The sequence below is a fragment of the Mobula birostris genome, chromosome 3 (genome assembly GCF_030028105.1).
Source record: "Mobula birostris isolate sMobBir1 chromosome 3, sMobBir1.hap1, whole genome shotgun sequence".
NCBI classification, from domain to species: Eukaryota; Metazoa; Chordata; class Chondrichthyes; order Myliobatiformes; family Myliobatidae; genus Mobula; species Mobula birostris.
In genome coordinates, this window is record NC_092372.1 from 169568314 (window position 1) to 169587937 (window position 19624).

The 19624-nt window shown below is 40.0% G+C and overlaps 1 protein-coding gene across 9 annotated transcripts in view; it reads right to left on the reverse strand.

The window, feature by feature from the left end:
• LOC140195411 (DNA-binding protein SATB1-like) overlaps nt 1-19624 on the reverse strand; it is a 157949-nt gene that overhangs the window by 67710 nt on the left and 70615 nt on the right. For all 9 annotated transcript variants that reach the window (XM_072253662.1, XM_072253658.1, XM_072253661.1 and 6 more), the window contains 2 exons: nt 18366-18575; nt 16028-16183 (listed from right to left, as the gene is read on the reverse strand). In XM_072253662.1, the coding sequence (XP_072109763.1) occupies nt 16028-16183; nt 18366-18575 (366 nt within the window). The remainder of the gene's footprint in view (nt 1-16027; nt 16184-18365; nt 18576-19624) is intronic.

Below are 19624 nucleotides of genomic sequence, written 5' to 3' on the forward strand. Positions count from 1 at the left end.
AACTGGGCTTGTACTCGTTGGAATTTAGAAGATTGAGGGGGGATCTGATTGAAACGTATAAAATCCTAAAGGGATTGGACAGGCTAGAGGCAGGAAGATTGTTCCCGATGTTGGGGAAGTCCAGAACGAGGGGTCACAGTTTGAGGATAAAGGGGAAGCCTTTTAGGACCGAGATTAGGAAAAACTTCTTCACACAGAGAGTGGTGAATCTGTGGAATTCTCTGCCACAGGAAACAGTTGAGGCCAGTTCATTGGCTATATTTAAGAGGGAGTTAGATATGGCCTTTGTGGCTACGGGGATCGGGGGGTATGGAGGGAAGGCTGTTGCAGGGTTCTGAGTTGGATGATCAGCCATGATCATAATAAATGGCGGTGCAGGCTCGAAGGGCCGAATGGCCTACTCCTGCACCTATTTTCTATGTTTCTATGTTTCTATGTTTATCACCTATATTCCGGTCGTGATTAACACAACCCCCCACCCCCCAACCCGCACCCCCAACAGAATCGCCAAAAACGATTTGTAGAAAAAAATCGGCATGTACACGCATGCGCACTGGTTACCGTGCAAGGCTTCATGATCATTGTAGTCTCTCTGTGTAAGCAACATATTTACCCCTACTCCTGTCCGTTGGCAACCCTACCTCCTCCCCCGCCCAGCCCCCGTCGGGTTGGCCGGTCCGCAAGAATATTGTCAATATGAAACCGGTCCACAGTGCAAAAAAGGTTGGGGACCCCTGAGATACAGGATAGAGAAATAAGCAGAACAATGAGGAAATGATGGGTACAAGTGTTCTCACGAATTTTCAGAAGTATTTAGGTATTTCAAGGTCCACGGCATAGTAAGCTAAAAGTATTAAAGGAAAAAAAAAATTGATATTTTTAATTTTTTAAAAAAACAATTTACCTTATAATGAAATGCAACTCCCATTTTCACTTTCTAGGCAAGTTTATTAGACAACAATAGAAGAAATACACACAAGAGTTGGGCATTTAGTCCTGAAGAAGAATCCTGCACTTTAAAAAATGTCACGCTTATTGGATTCCTCAAGCACCAATTTCCTAGCCCAATGCACATATCCCTTGTTTGAATATCCAAATTTGATTGATCTGCTTTAAAAACAATTATTGATTGAGGCTCAACAGTCCTTTGCAGTGGAGAATTCCAAAAATTTGCCACCTCTGGCTGAGGAAGAACAATCCTAATTAATGTCCTGCCTCTTATCCTCAGAATCAGAATCCTGGTTTTATGTTCCCCAGTCAGGGGTCACATTACTTCAAATCCTAGAGAACAGAACCTAGCTAACTAATCTCTCCTTTTATAGCAGATGCATTCTCCCAGGAACCAGGTTGGTAAATCATCGTGCATGCTCTCTATACCAAAAATACATTCTCTTTTAGATACTCTATGGCCTCACTAAAATCTTATATGATTGTTGTGATATTTTTATTTTGTACTCAAATTAGTTTGTAATAAAGGTGAACACAGCATGTTATGTCTTAATTGTCTGCTCCATCTGCATGTTTGCTTTCAGTGACTTCTGTTCAAGGATACTCAGATCCCTTTAATCATTAATACTTACCAATCTCTCACCACTTAAAAAAAATACTCAACATTTCTGTTTTTCTGCTGAAGTGGTTAATCCCACATTCATTTATGCTGTACTTAATCTGTTATTTGTGGCCCAATCCCTCAGCTTCTTTCAGTCCTCCTGTATTGCTTTGCATTTTCATCACCACTCACATTCCCACTTAGTTTCACGTCGTCTGCAAACTATGGAATATTACAATTTGTTCCCCTCGTCAAACTGCTGATTTAAATAATCGGTGGCAAGCACTGATCTCTGTGCTACCCACTAGTCAAAGACTGCCAAACTGAGAACTTACTTATGCATGGTCTTTGTACATTATCTATTAACTAATTGCTAATTTATGTAATATATCACTCTTGGTTTCATGTTCTCTAATCTTGTTAATCAACTTCCAGTTTTGAATTTATCAAAAGTTTTCTGAAAATCCAAATATACCATTTCCATTGGATCCTCCTCATCTATTTTGCTAGCTACATTTTCAAAGAATTCCATTAAATTACTTGAACATGATCAATATTGATCAGATTCCTGCAAATCTGCTGGGGTCGCCTATTATGTCCGGTGCTCCCAATGCGGCCTCCTCCGATTTGGTAAGACCCATCGTAAATTGTGGGACCGCTTTGTCGAGCATTCCCGCTCCATCTACCAGAAATGGAACTCCCCAGTTGCCAAACAGCTTTATTCTGATTCCCATTCTGACATGTCAGTCCACGGACTCCTCTTGTGCCACGTTGAGGCCACCCTTGGGGTGGAAGAGCAACACCTCATATTCCATCAGGGTAGACTACATCCTGATGGTATGAACATCGATTTCTCCTTCCAGTTAAGAAATATATTTCCCCTTTTCCTTTTCTTCTATTTCCTACTCTGGCCTCTTACCCCTTCTGACATGGATCACTTCCTCCTTGGCCCCCTCCTCCTCCCCTTTCTCGTTTGGTCCACTCTCCTCTCCTATCAGATTCCTTCCTCTCCAACCCTCTCACATTCCTACCTACCTGGCTTCACTTATCACCTTCTAGCTTTCTTCCTTCTCCTCCCTCCACCTGTTTACCCTGGCATCTTCCCACTTTATTTTCAGTTCTGATGAAAGGTCTCAGCCCGAAATGTTGGCTGTTTAATCACTTCCTTTTCTTTTTAAATTTTTTTATTAATTTTTCAAAATTATAAACTCAATAACAAAGTTGGTACAAAGAGATTGGAAAAATGTTCATCAGCATATATAAAATGAATTTTAAGTAACATAGATATAAAAGACTTCCAAACTCATAATGAGATTAAATATTAAAAAAGAAATAAAAAGAAAAAAATATATAAACAAAAATAATCACTTCCATAGATACTGCCTGACCTGCTGAGTTCCTCCAGCATTTATTGTGTGTTGCTTTGGATTTCCTGCATCTGCAGAATTTCTCGTGTTTTCAATATTGATTCTGCCCAAATATATTATTATTTTCTAAGTGTCTTGAAATCACATTCTTTAATACAGAGTTCACCATTTTCAATTCTACTGATGTATGGCCAAAAGATCAGCAGCTCCCCATTTTCTCTCTCTCTCTCTCCTCTTTCTTAAGCAGAAGGGTCTCATCTGCTATTCTGCAGAAACCATTTAAGGATCAGTGGAATTTTAGAAGCTGATGACCAGCATCCACTTTCTCTATAGCTCTGTCTTTTAAAACTGCGACTCAGATAAGTAAGTAAATGGAGATTATGTCCTTAGGCTCAGTAAATTTTCTAGACGTTTTTTTTTCTCCACTCATTTCATTTATTTGTCTATTTGCTCCAGAGCTTGGCTTCTCCAGTATTACAGATTTTTTTTGTGTCTCCTTCCATAGCTAACACCCGGACCTGCCGTAATTGCCTTCCGCCACAACAGGTCTGCAGCAGATGCAATCTCACTGGCTCTTCGTTCTGCTTTGGAACACTGCAGTAACCGCAAAACATACAGCAAGGCTGCTATTTATCGACTCCAGCTCGGTGATCAACACCATCATTGCCTAATCATCAAGCCCTGTACCTCCCTGTGCAACTGGATCCTCAATTTCCTTACTGGGAGACCATAGTCAGTGCAGGTTGGTAAGAACATCTCTTCCTTGCTGACAATCAACACATGCACACCTCAAGAATGGGTGCTTAGCCCACAGCTCTACTCTCTCTACACTCATGACTGTGTGGTTAGACATAACCCCATTCCATTAATAAATTTGCTGATGACCCTACTGTTGTTGCTAGAGGTTCAATTGACAAGGAGGTGTACAGAAAGAGAGAGAGATCAGTTGGTCAAATGGTATTACAACCACTTCCTTGAATTCAACACCATCAAGACCAAGAGAATTCAGGAAGAGGAACACACACAAAATGCTGGAAGGGGAAGTTGGGAGAACACACACTGGGCCTCACTAAGGATTCAATTGTAGAAAAGGTGAGCAGTTTCAAGTTCCTGGGTGTCAACATCTCAGAGAATCTATTCTGAGCCCAACATATTGATGCAATTATGAAGAAGCCACGCCAAAGGCTTTACTTCATGAGGAACTTCAGATTTGGTTCATTACCAAAGGCTTGTGCAAAATTCTGCAGATGCATGGAGGAGAGCATTCTGACTGGTTACAATACGGTCTGGTGGAGAGGCCCCAATGAAAGGATTGCATTTGGTTGTAAACTCAGTCAGCTCCATCATGCCACAACCCTCCAATGAAGACATCTTCAGAGCCAGTGACTCAAGGAGGTGACATCCATCACTAAGGGCTCACGCCATCTGGGACATGCCCTTTTCTTGCTATCACCACTGCACAGAAGGTAGCACAAGAGCCTGGAGACCAACACAATGATTCAGAAGCAGCTTCTTCCCCTCCATCATCAGTTTCTGAACTATCTGTTAACATTTTGCACCATTTATTTATCTTTTGTCACTTAGGTCTTTGCATAGTACTCCTGCTGAAAAACAACACAGTTGAAGTCATACAAGTCTGTGATAATAAATCAGATTCTGATAACAACAGACATGAAATTCTTCTACCATCTTCTTTCTTCCCCTGACAATTTCTCCCATTGGTCCCTCCTTTTCACATGCTTACAGAAAATCTTATGATCTTTTTACGTTTGTTACTCAAATGTTACTGCAGAGTGCATGGCATTTTGTGCACTATTCAACAGTACTGAAAAGTAATATCAACTGTTTAAGGTGGAGGTCCCTCTGTGGTGTGGAATTCTATTGCACTCTCCCATCCATTGGATGCACTAATGATCAGAAGCAGTACAGTCAGACAAAATGCAATACGTGTTCTGCATTTTTGCTGCAATAATTGACAATGCACATAATCGATAGCCTCATATGCAGGAAAGGGTCATAATGATTGAATGCAGTCTACCCGAGTGATTCCTGTGAGCCACTCTCATGAGTCAGTCGTGGTTCCAGTTTCTTGAAATAAAAGTAAGACCACTGTATTTCTTTGGGGAGAATGGTGAGGGATCTGTTATCTCAGCTTCTTATCCTGGCTACCCAATTCTGACAGCACAATGTACCATTATTTGTTGGAAGGGAAAAGTGAATACTTCCATATCTGATCATCTTCTCATAGTCAAATCACCTCTACTATTTCTAGTGATAGTACCCATTGACAGCTGTCACTTTAAGAGATACAGCTATGACAAAATATCAAGCTCTCAAGTTTGCACAGTTGATAAAACTTGAAGTGTATGATACCTTGCAATATGCATGGGGAAATCGCACCCATGTGTATTCAAGTACATTGAATTTCTAGGCCATTTTGCTGTTTCAAAAAGTTCTTCTACAGTTAATTAATGTGTAATTAACAGATAATTAATATGCAAATCCATCAAATTATTGAATACCATGGAGTGGTTCAGTGTTTGAGATAGTCTTCACATGAAGTGAACAGTAGAGAGTCAAAGGCTAATCAGCAATTGTGGTTGCAGGTCGCGGGGTACTTCTTTATCCGTACATCACTGATAATGTACACAATAACAAGGGTGTGCACCGTTCACATACTTTTTCTCAGAAATATCTGGGCCTAGCTTGCTATGAACAATACCTTACATTTCTGAAGTAACTTTAATACAGAAAACATTTCAAGACACTTTTCATAAAGAGAGGAAGAAAGGTAAAAGAGTAAATACTAGGCCATGGAAGGACATAATTGATAAGTAGTGGTAATACAGAGACAGGGAAATGGTAATGTTTTTGGAAAAGTGGCAATGTTTTGAAGGGGGGGGGGGCAAACAAAACAAAAATGAGGCATATGACAACAGTTTTGCCAGTTCAATAGAGAGTGATGAAATTTGGTAAGAGCTAGAATCAGAGGAATTGAAGCTGCAACCGAAGATTTAAGACTGGAGATGACAGAACTAGGGCTGCAAATGCCTTCCTCTTAGAAGGGATCTAAGTGTCTGGACTGAATATTCTATGATAGGAAACCTGTGAGGTTCCTGAGGAGGTGAGTGGTAGGTAAGCAACATTTCATGCAGGAAAGCATTTGTCTCTTGGGATTTTTCTAATTTTCTGCCATAATTATAGAGAGGCTATGAAACTAAATATTTATCATGAATTTAGTTTAATTACACAATCATTTGTAGAAACCAAACCAAAAGATGGAAGTATCATGTGTAAATAAATTTATTGCAAATTTGTGCATTTCTACTGAGAATTATTACATAGAAAATCAATGGGTTAAACCACAAAGTCAACTTATCACAGATTTTGTTAAGTCTAAATCATTAAAAGGAAAAGGAAAAAAAAAGTTTCAAGTATTCAAAGGGTTAACTGAGATTGTTAGCTTTTGTTCTCACTATCCAAGAATTTTGCAAGATAATTTATCAAAAACAAGCAAGGGTAAAGAAAACAGTAGCATAGAAAGCAAAAGTTATAAAAACTCAGGAAACATAATTATTTGGAACATGTGGTTTGCATTTCTGAAAAATGTACAAGCTGTTTGTGGTTAAACTGTCTAATCGGCTGTTATCAACCTACTCTGCTTTCTAGATCATAATTTACTGGATATTTTAGCTACTGTGGCACATTAACTACAGAGGAAAGGGAAAGCTTATCTTTAGGAATAATATTTCCAGTGCTGCTGTACTCACAGTACATCTGGTTCTTCTGTTAGCAGCAGTTAAATTGAAATATTTCACAGCATGTGTCAGAAACATGCATAATGGTAATAATGACAGATCTGATTAAACCCGAGTGCCACCAGCTCCCTGGTTGACTTGGGTTGTGCAGGTGTGACCTTCTGAGTCTGTGTGTGTAAATAAAATTAATTACAAGAAGGGGCTATGACTCTGTGACATCACAAAGCAGAGGAACTCCCAAGAGGGAAACCTAATGGAATATTTTCCCTCAGACTAATAATATAGTTCATATTGACTTGTGGTAATTAGTGGATCATTAAAGCAGTTTTCCCGAAGTATTTGGCTGACTGATCAGATTAGTGAAAATGCTCTTCAGAACAAGCCCCTGTGTGGTCTGCTAGAGGAAAAAAATATGCAACACAGCTTTTGCAAAGATGAAGATAAGCCACTGGTTCATCACACTCTAGCGAGCATGCTCAAGCCTGTAATTTTAACATGCCGGGCCTGCATAGGACTTGTCACAGATGGCAGGCTTGACAGTTCCTGTCTGTGGCGTTGATACACAACAGTTCAGCACAGGATCAGTGATATTCTGTCTCATTAGACCCATGCTAATTATCACAGCTAGTTTCAGGAGAAACCATGTGTTGAAATGGTCAATTTAAAGGAGTTTTTGCATCAACAAACTGATAATAAGGATTAGACACCTTATTATACAGCAACATGCTGCCTAAAAACTAATTTATTTTGTTAGAAGCATAGATGTTACATTAGATAATATTCAATGGAACACATATTTTGAAACTTAAAACACAAAACTATTTTCAGCCAATATTATCTGTTTTACTAACTGCTCAGGGTACTCACCAGTTTATCTATGTCTATGCATGGAATCTGTACATTTCAGTCCAGTTCTATCTATACATTTCCCCATGAGTGTAATGCAAGACATCTTTTCTACTGAAAGAGGGAGATGTACTTGCAAACATATATGTTGGAAATCCAAGCAACATACACAAAATGCTAGAGGAACTCAGCAGGCCAGAAAGCATCTATGGAAAAGAGTAGTCAATGTTTGGGGCTGAGACCCTGCATCAGGACTTGCAACATTGGAGACTGCCATGCCAGGTCTTCTTACTACCTGATGTAGTGCAAAGCTAATTTGAATCCCTTCTCTGGCAACACAGTAGAGAACTGACTAAATTTTTCCAAACTTTGTCAGTTGATATTGTGAGAAACACCCCCTGGGATCAGAATTCATGCTACTCTTCTATGGAGGCCACAGATCTGTAGTATAAGCTACAAGGACATCTACACATCAAGAATATTTATGCAAAATTAAAGACAACCATTTGCACGAATAGACGATGGACAAGTGATTCCCCTATGTAGATGCCTGAACCTCATGTCCAAATACAGCAATATCCCTTCTGGGTCCTGGAAATGAGGCTGTGGGCTTCAGCAGTATGTGGCTTACAGAAAACTCCTTACCCACACCATCAGAAATTTAAGTTTTGAAAAGCTGGAAGCTTGCAGAAAAGAGAAAATGGAGAATGCAGGTTTCTCTAGATCCAATGTAAATTTTAGCTGAGTCATTTTTGTTATTGCTATAACATCACATTTGTGAAGCCCTTATGAAACTTCTCCTGTCAGCTAAATGTCAGACCGCAGACCAACTCTTTGGCCTACAATTCATTAGGCCCTTAACTATCATTGTGCAGTTCGCCCATGCTGATTCATGCTGCTGCAATAGTACTGCGGTTTCGAAATAATTCTAGTGAAACAGCAAAAGTGTATTCACAAACATTGTTCACTAATAAAGAAAGCAGTGTTCATGATCTTCAACTCACCCTGACACAGTTGCTCATGCAGCAGGGGAGAGTAGAGGCTAAGGTATCTCTCTAACTAAGTATTTGAGCTATAGTGTGCACACTGTCAAAAGAAGAGCTCCAAGTCACTGTCTATTCATACACTAAAGTCAACAAGAAAAAGTCCTTTATCCTCAATATCTACAAGACAAACTTGCCCCATCAATCTGCCTTCATTAAGATCCATGGCGAGCTTCCGGGAAGACTTGGACCATTTCTCAAATGTCAGGAGCCATTTCAGCACTGCCATCTTAGCGAAGAGTTCATGATGAGATTCACCATCACTAAATCAGCATTGCAATTCTATTGCATTTGTATTTATCACTGCAATAAGTGTGTATTCGTGTGAGATACAGACAATGCATTATAAAGTGTTGAAATGCTGTCCCTCATTGTAACTTCAAGCATTCGATTAGTTTTAATACCATGGACGGAGCACGGAAGTCATTTAGATACATTGCTAAGGCGCTTCCCTTTAATCAGTAAATTGCACATTCCTATCTTTGAGGGCCATCTACAGAGTGCCTATTGATGGAGATATTCACTACTGTCTTATCACCTAATGACCTTCAAAACAGATGCATATATTATCATTCACACTTGAGTCAAAAACATAAATGAAGACGATGTTAATTCTGAGTTGCCATTGACCACAGACGATAACGATGTACAAAACTGCTAAGGAGGGTGTTTTTTCATTGCTGGCCCAATTACTTTCCTTCTAACAATGTTGAGTAAAAAAGACAGGAACTAGCAACCCAGGTGGAAGCACCAAGTTCTATCTAACAGGACAGTGATGTCCCCAAACTTCAATGGGCTAGATGGACTCCTTCAGATGGGGGGGTCACGTGAGCCCAGGAAGGCACCTTTGTCGGCACAGATACATTGGGCCAAAGAGCCTGAAGCTGTGCTGTATAACTTTACAAGTTTATAAAAGATCAGTTGAGGTATAGGGGGCTCTGGATAGAGGTAGTACCTTTGATGTCTGGGATGCTGCTCCCTACTAAACAGGGTGGATGGGCATCACTGGTCCTCATCCGTCTCCTAAATCTCTCACGTGTTGGCTCCAAGCGCCATACCCCGGTAAACCGTTTCAGCTGGCGGGCTAAACCACGTGAGGGGGTGGTGTTAACACGGCACCACTGGGCGAATGACTTCCATGATGAAGTCACTGGCCAGGGCGGAAAGGTTCTTAGATGAACTATAACGGCCATGTGTTCATGACCAAGGCGAGCCACCTAGTTGGAGGAAATTGGCTGTGGTCAAACCTGGAGAGGGATGGGCTCCACCAGGTTTCAGATGCCCAAGACACGCCACATGATGAGCACACCAAAAAGCAACTTCATACTGGATCAGTCGCAGCCCGGGTTACCAATGACCGTGTTATCACACCAGGGCGGACGCCATAAGTGTGCTACCGGTGATTCAACACAGAAGATCCATGGCAGAGAGAACATCACAATCGCCACATGGAATGTAAGAACGCTGAACCAAGCAGGGAAACTCAAGGAACTCACGCATGAGATGGAAAGATACAAGTGGCACCTCCTCGGGCTCTTGAAGCCAGATGGAAGAACGCTGGAGAAGTACATACTGAGGAAGGACATGTCCTCTGTTATAGTGGAGAAGAGAACAGACATGAAAATGGCGTAGGGTTCCTAGTCAACAAATCCATCAAGAACGCTGTCCTAGGACGCCAACCAGTGTCAAGCAGGCTCATGCCCATCTGCCTGTGAGTAAAGCCATTCACCATCACAGTGGCACAAGTCTATGCCCCAACAACAGACTACGACAGTGAACACATTGAAGAATTCTATAAGAAACTACAAGATATCATCGACAAGGTGAACAAAAAAGATAACTTTGATCATTCAGGGTGACTGGAATGCTAAGGTGGGCAGAGACACACAAGATGAGTGGGGGGATCTCATCGGCCCCTCATGCAATGAGACCTCCAGTGAGAGGGGACTACGCATGCTGGAATTTGCCAGTTATAACAACATGGTGCTGTTGAACACACGTGGAGAGCACGAAGCACTCCGAAGATGGACCTGGCATGCCACCAGTGGTCAACATCACCAGATTGACTACATCCTGGTGCAAAGACAGCACAAATCTGGCATGAACAGACCGAAGACCAGAACATTCCCAGGGCAGTGACCATGACCTTGTCATGATGAATAGAGTGCGCTTCAGGAGAATCAACAAGCCAGAAAACAGCCGGCTGAGGTTCGACCTTGATGAAGACCTGGAGACTACCGCAAATAACTTTAACACAGTGATGACAGAAACAGCAAGCAAGATCTTGGGGAAAAGCTGCCGCAGGTCTAAACCATGGGTCACTAACAAGATATTGGATATGTGTGACACAAGTAGGAAATTAAAGAAAGATAAAAACACAGCAGAGGGAAGAACAGAATACAGGAAAATCAACAAGGAAATCAGGAGGGAAATGAAGGAACTAAAGCAAAGATAGATAGCCAAACAATGTGTGGACATTAAAGACAGCCTCTCCAACAACAACACAAAGAAGGCATTCCAACTGGTGAAAGATCTTACCAAAGAAAAACAAGCCAAACTGAACATCATCCAAGACGAAAATAGCAAAAGTCTCAAAGAAGAAAAGGAAATAATGGAAAGGTGGACAGAGTACTGTTCAGAACTGTACAACTACCAGAGCAAAGGAGATCCAAGTGTGCTGAATGTGCAGGAATCTTCCAATGAGGAAGACTATCCATTCATGTGTGAAGAAGTTGAAGCCGTAATACGATCACTGAAGTGCGGGAAGTCAGCAGGAGTTGACAACATCCCTGCTGAACTGCTGAAGCATGGAGGAGAGGCCACGATAGACATGCTTACCACCATCTGCAATAAGATCTGGCAGACAGGTGAATGGTTGACACCTTGGACACAGTCATTGAACACCGTGGTTCCCAAGAAAGGCAATCTCCAACTTTGCCAGAATTACCGTATCATCAATTTGATCAGCCATGTAAGCAAGGTAATGCTCAGAATCATCTTGAACAGACTGAGAATTAGGCAGAAGACATCATTGCCGAGGAACAAGCAGGCCTCCGTAAGGGCAGAAGCACCACTGAGCAGAATTTCAACCTCCACACCCTCTGTGAGAAACACCTTCAGCACCAGACAGAGTTCTACCATGTCTTCATAGATTTCAAGAAGGCATTTGACAGAGTCTGGCGTGATGCCTTATGGGCCACCATGAAGAAATTCAACATGGGGCAGAAGCTGATTCATACAATCCATCAGCTTTATGCCAAGGCAACCAGTGCAGTACTCGCTCAGGGCACCATCGGGGAGTGATTCTGTACCTCTGTAGGAGTCTGTCAGGGTTGCCCCCTCTCCCCCACTCTCTTCAACGTCTCCTTGGAACGGATCATGAGTGTTACCCTTGAAGATCATGTGGGCAGAGTCAGCATTGGAGGGAGGAACATCACAGACCTCAGATTTGCTGATGACATTGACGGACTTGCAGGAAAAGAGGACAAACTGGCCAACTTGGTCAGCCATCTTGACAGAGCCTCCACAAAGTTTGAAATGGAAATAAGTGCCGAGAAAACCAAGCTCATGGCAAATGCCAATGGTGCCATCAAAAAGACATCTCAGTCCATGGTCAGAAACTTGAGACAGTGCAGCAGTTCAAATACCTGGAGGCAATCATCAGTGATGAAGGATCAAGACCAGAAGTCCCGGCAAGAACCGCACAGGCAATGACTACACTATCCAAACTCAAGACAATATGGAGGGACAGCAACATCACCATGAAGTACAGGATCAGACTCCTGCGTGCATTGATGTTCTCCATCTTCCTGTACACGTGAGACATGGACTCTCACAGCAGAGCTACAGAGCAAGATACAGGCATTGGAAATGAGATGCTATCACAACATCTTGGGCATCTCATACTTGGACCACATCACAAACGAGCAGGTCAGCAAGCCCATCCAGCACCACATTGGCCCCCATGAAGACCTTCTCACAACGGTGAAGAAAAGAAAGCTGAGATGGTATGGCCACGTAACAAGATCCAGTGGCCTTGCAAAGACCGTTCTACAAGGGACCATGGAGGGGAAAAGAAGGAGAGGTAGACAGAGGAAAAGATAGATGGACAACATTAACGGATGGACAGGGAAAACATTTGCAGTGACCCAGGCTCTGGCACACAACCGCGACAGATGGAACAGACTGGTGCAAAACTTGTCATGATGGCGCCCCAACGACTCCACCAGGAGTTACGGGTGCAAGGCAAGGCAAGGCAAAAGATTAATTAGTCTGACACTTGTAAAGGAAAATAAGTGTTTTAATGTGTTGTTGAGAAAATGGTGGGATTTCACTGAAAGTTCTGACTGGGTGAGATAGGCAGGAAGTACATTCTGCCTGGCTGCAGTGTTGAGGACAAAGGTCTCAATCATAGGATGTGGTGTAATACATACAGTACCAAAATTTGGAGAAATTTCAGCACTCCAAGAATGTTCTATCAGTGAAAGGCTGTTGAATGTACTTATGAAGGGAAATAAATATACAGCCACAAAAGATATTAGGGAATATTGTACAAAGAAAGGATCAGCAAATATTGCATCAGATGGTGGGAGACATTCAAAGGGGTTAATAGCCTATTCCTGCTTGCTTCTACTTCCTATATTTCTATATCTAAATGGTAAAGGACAGCTAGAAAATAAAAATAGGACTGTGTCAAGTCAACCTGCAGTTATAAAAGGGAAATCATTGTTGACAAATCTGTCAGAGAATTTTGGAGTATTGTAAGTATGGGAAAAACGGTGGATGTTTGGAACATTGCTTCGACTTTCAAAAAGTCTTCAATAAGTTAACACTGGAAGCTATTAAATAAAATTATAACATAATGGAAGGTGGTTAAATAATGGTTGAAATTAGGATTGTTGCAGACAGGAAAGAGAGAGTAGGAATAAATATTCACAAACAAGCGAAAATCTGCAGATACTGGAAATCCGAGCAACATATACATTGCTGGAGCAACAGGTATATGGAGGAATTTAAGGTGGGGCATTATACAGGAGGCAGGGTTTGAGGGTTGGCACAACATTGTGGGCCGAAGGGCCTGTAATGTGCTGTACTATTCTATGTTCTATTAACTCAGCAGGCCAGGCCGCATCTATGGAATAAAATTACAGTTGATAGTTTGGCCAAAACTGGCCTGGCCTGTTGAGTTCCACCAGCATTTTGTAGGAATGAACAACTTTTCTACGCTTCCAGCCAGGTACAGGTATCAAATTTAACCAACATTTCAATGATAAACACTGCCATCTTCATCCCAGATCATGCCTGGGTATGTCTCATCTGATAGTGTTTATCCCCTTGTTGTCCATCCCTCCTGATTGGTTAGTCCTCGTCCAATCAGGTTTCCACTGTCCCACCTTGTTTACCATCGAATTCCAATTTTTACTTAGAGCGAAGCCTTTACCTTTGTTAAAATTCTTTTCCCCTAGTTTTATTTCAATGGCTTCCTTACCAGTTGGTCCCAAAAGCCATTGGTGCAGCACAGTAGTTTTGTGCCGTTGAAGTCAATCCTATGGCCATTGCAAATGCAATGTTTAGCTACCACCAGTTTCTCTAGGTAACCCAAATGGAAGCATCTCTTGTGCTCCTTGATGCCAAATGTCCTAATTCTGCTCCTATGTCTTATGTTCTTATGGACTCCTGGGATGGAGGATGTCCTTGGAGGAACTATTAAGGAGACCAGACTATCCTCTCATGCGTGCTGGCATGAAGTCACAAATGTAAAATTACACAAGTCGCCGGGAAGGTTTCTGGGCAATGTACAGGTCTCTGCACACCAGAGACAGTTCTAAGAAGTGGCCTCACATCTGTAATAAATAGAAGTTAATAAAAAATACATCAACACTACATAAAGCGAAAAGTGAAGATCTCAATCATGTACTGAAAGAGTGGATTCATCAACATGTACTGAAAGAGTGGATTCATCAGCTTCGGAGCGAACATACGCTGTTTAACAACATGTTGATCATGAAACAAGCAAAGATCTATCAAGACAAACTGAAAATTGAAAGTAATTGTGAATAATCAGCAGGTCGGTTGCAGAAAATTCAGAAAAGGCACGGGATTAAATTGGCGCAGATGAAAATCTAACACCCTGAATCATGTATCAGTACACATGCATACTGCTCACCAGTAGCAATAAATTCAGTGGAAATGATGACAATTCCAAGCTACCTCATTATATTTTGCAAAATCTGAAAAATTCCAAAATCCGAAAAACTTTCAGCCCCGAGCATTTCGAATAAGGGGTGCTCACCCTGTTTGCACATTTTTAAGGAACTTGACGGGTTGGATGCAGGGATAATGCTTCCCTTTACTGGGATATCTATAACCAGGAGTTAGAGTTAAAATTTAGACCGGATATTGATGAAATCTCTTTGCACCCAAAGTCTTTTCAATTCTCATCCCAAGAGGGCTGAGGGAGCTCATTTGCTGATTATATTCAAGTTAAAGAGCAACAGATTTTTTAATATTAAATGTATCAAAGGATATGGGGTTGGTACAGTAAAGAGTTGCTGGGGTCAGCTACGATCTCATTAAATGACAGAGCAAGTGCTAGAGGCTGAATGTTCAGGACAACTTTCAGCTCCCTCAACTTTTACATTCAATTAAATAAGCAAGAAGCTCTGAGAATAGATAGAAAAACTTCACTCATTCCCCTGAAGACAAAAGGTCAGCAATTCAGCAAAAATGAGCTGAAGTGTCACTTTAATTTCAAACCCAAGTCCTAAGTGAAAGATTAGTATGCCACCAAGTGATCCTCCTGAATATTTTTATACACTGAGCACCAACAGTTAAGAAAAGAAAATACAAAGGCAAGGAGCATGAGATCGAAATGTTGTACTTGAACAAGTCTCACAACTCTGAACTCAGTGAAGAGAGTCAGTGAAAAAAATTGCCATTTTCATTTAGGTTCTGATGTCAACTTAAACGCAGTCATAAATTGTACTTTAATCGAACACAAATATGGACAAAATTCAACTGGACATTGATATCAACTAATCAAGGGCATTTAACAAAGCACAGAAACTATTCATTATTCTCAGAGGAAAATGTGAAATGAAATTTACTTCTATTATGGAATAATAATCAGAAGGAGGTCATACAAAGCAATTAAATACCTTTACTCTAACATCATCAATTGTAATTCCTACTTTGTACAAGAATTACCAGTAACAGCATTGAAACATAAAAATAAAATTGAACCAAAGTTGATTTTAACGAACTACTGCTCTCTATAACTAGGGCAGAGTACTTGGCTGAACTGATTTATCAAACCTATACAGCATGCATTTTCTGCTGGAAAACAAATGCAGAGTAAACAAATTATCTTGCTGGTTACACATGTTGGTCAACTAACCAGTTCAAACTATAACCCATCAAAAATTCTCTGTCTCATGTTAGCATTCTTCAAAAGTTTTTCCTTACCTGGCTCTTTGTTGCTGCAACTTTAGCGAACAGTGCCTGGGACACTTTGGCCCTCTTCATTTCCTGCTGAATCTCATCGTAAATGGAAGCATTAATATTAAGTGCACAGCCTTCCGATTTGCCATTCCATTCAGTTGTAATGGAGGATGCTTTGACCTAGATAAAGTTTTAATCTGAGTTAATAATGTACAGGAAAGAAGTTTAAATGCAAATACAGATATTTCCCTGTGCTACTGGAGTTCTTTCACTAAGGTACAATAATAATAACTTTACAGATTTACAGGCTGAAACTCAGCATTTAGTCTACTATAATTCAGATTTTTAGGAATCTTACTGACTCATTAAAATATTTCAGATTGTAATGTCAACTGCACACAGGCAATCACGTATGTGAATACACTTTCTGTATGACACTGGTGTGAATTACCCATGCTCGTGCACTTCAATTACGTCTCACCCAACAGTTATTACTGAAGTTCTCAAAGTTTTACCACACAAGCCTTGGCATTATTATCACTGAAGTTTTAAAGTGATAGCTCTAGAACAATGGATTTCTTCCATTAAATAACAATGAAATTAAGTTAAATTAAAGGGCCAAAATCTACTCAAAGAAATTGAGAAGCTAATTCTATTGAAACAATGCATCAGGTAACATCTTAAAAAAAACATAGCTAATCACTTTAACAAGGTTAATTCCCTCTTCTTTCCTCTGCCCATATTGTTGAACAATTCCCAAGTGACTTGAAGAAACTATTACATCTCAGTGTCCACTTAGAGCCATAAAAAACTTATAAGCTGATATGCCACCAATAACCAATTACTTGTTTTATTATTAATTTTCTCCCCCTCTCCTCTTGTTCTCAAGATGATGAACTTCATGACTTGCTGAATTCTCAGCAAATTAGCTTGTCTGTACATTCATGAAATGCTGAGGGAGAGCAGTAGCAGATCTTCATCTGAACTCTAATTACCCACCCTTCCAGTAGAAACCAGGGAACAGTATTCAGAAATACTAAACTAATCTTTTTACCCTCTGTCTAAAGTGACAAGATCGATGCTACCACTTCCTCCACCAGTCCAGCTGAGATCAATTCGGTAAACAGATATAGAATTAAATTTCAGATCATAAAACGATTGAGGAAATAATACTCTTTAATGTTACCAACTAGTAATGTCATGAAAACGAACGTTGACAGGGTTTAACTTCAAGAACCTCTACAATGATCACCTTTATTATCATGCATTTCAATCAGCCCATTTATCAACCTTTATATGTCTCTTCTTGTGGTTTATTTTCATACACACAGTTGTTTTAATAGAAATAAAAATATCAAAATTAAAATTTTAGAACCACCTTCATAAGTTATTTACAAGCTTGTATAAAATTTCTAATGTGTGCAAAAATTGTAAAGTGTTTCTCAAAATAAGAAAAGCATACAAATTTTATATTTCCCTTATAGTAAAAATATGCTGGTTGAGATAATTATCAGTGCTGATAAAAATATGCCTATTCTCTATGATAACCCAGAACACAGAGTTAATATGTAGTGTAAGCAGAAACAAGACTACAAATCATTTGCACTGTCTTCAGAATGGTCTGAAAACAGTCATAACAATGTGGGTTTTCTCACCATTTGTCTACGGATGAATCTATCACACTGACTCCAATTTTTTTGTTATGGAAAGTTTCATTTCTACAATTTTGGAAGCCAAGATGCTGTATCTAGATATTTTATCACACTGGTGCAATGCAGTTTTGACTGGAGGCTCTGGCTGGATCAAACTGTGGGTCCCCTGATGCAACGGATCAAAATTTATTAATATATAGGCTGAGGTGAGTAAATTGTGTTTAATGAGCTCATGGTCAGCAGATTAGGAAGCCTTTTCGTGAATATTTAATTCAGAGATGAAAGTTCACGGGGTAATCACATTTGCTAAACATCACTTCCACACCTCAGTTTCCAGTGACTCTAATTTTTAGTGCATTTCTATCCCTGACTGGTCTTTAATTCTACTGTACTGTAATAAAAAAGTAGCAAATATTTCGAAGGTCCACTTACAATGGAGAAACTTGCGCACTGAGAGAAGGCATCAAATAATCAGGCATGGGCATTCACATACCAAGTATGTGTCATTCTTAGTTTTATGGCCATTAAAGTAATCATTGAAAATTATAGCACTCTGCAGATAAAGCACGTTGGTTTACATGCTTGCTTTACTAATTATTTCCAAGATTCAACTTTGGGAGTGGAAGATCAAAAAACTCCATATGACAGAAAAACAAAAAATAGTTAAATTTATGTAAGTCTTCCTATTAATAACTTTATTTATCATTTACCTGCTGAGTACGGCTAGGAGAACTTATCAAAGGTGCAGTTCCAATCCCTGAGGCTGCGTTGAGGCTTCTCTCCCTTTCATCCTGGTAAATACGGTCCCTTTCTGCTTCAGGCAGGTTCAGAAAATTCTGCATTGCTCTCAGGTTGACCAACAAAGACTGTGAGGCAGTCTTTGGATCCTCTTCTTTTCTGAGTATTTCAGATAGTAGACCCTACACAAAGGCAAAAACCAGAACCAACATTGTTTTTGAGAACTGAACTTGACAAGAGGCAGCTACTTGTTCATGCTGGAGTTACACAGTCAACCTTCAATGACAGTAAGAATACATTAATGCTCAGTTAGATACTTTGGAAGAAAGACTCAATGGTAATTCTAATTTTATAACTCTTTTCTTGCAGTACATTCCCATTTTTGACACAACAGCATACAGGAGGTCACTACACAAAACTTAAATAAAGCATGCTGTGGTGAATCTACTACTGGACATTGTGGCAAGCTAAATACAAAGGATATTACAGCAGTAATGGATGAATGATTCTGCAGTCAATCAGTCAGGAGTTCTACAAATATTATACAGAACTTCCTTTATCCAAGCAGAACTCCCAATTTATTTTAATTTACATTGTATTTTCAATTTTCAAGCAGTAAAGATATTTACCATAGATGTCACATGAAAATGTATGACAGAAGTTAAAATAACTGCTTATCAATATTTCAGAACTATCTGTACAAGATGAAGCTTCACAGATCTGGTGACTATGAAGTACTCACAATGTAAATGTTAATGTGCATTTCATTGCTATCTGTTAACAGGTGCTGTGCTATCTGTAATATCCATGCAAAAAGGAAGGCATAAATTCCATTGGGTTAATAAAAGCAAAAAAATATTTCTATACTTCAGATTTTGATACTGCCAGTGCTTGTTTTTCATCTGAATATTATTAGCCAGGAGAAAAATTCTGAAGCATTTTCTTAACAAAACATTATTTGTACTTTTATAAAGTTATCAACTTTTCTTAAGGCACAGGTATCCTATTGCTGCAAAAGTAATGCCAAGCTACTTCGAATACACTTCAGTAATTCCTAAGCAGATGCCAAATAAACCACAGAGTACTGAATCGGCAAAAAAAAAGGATATGCTCCCTACAGGCCTGACTGTGAATAAAATGGCTGACTACCTTTAATGTTTATTTTGCAACAATCACTGTGCTTTCAAGCACTTTATGGATGGTTGCAGCTGTATGTATAACTATGATCAGA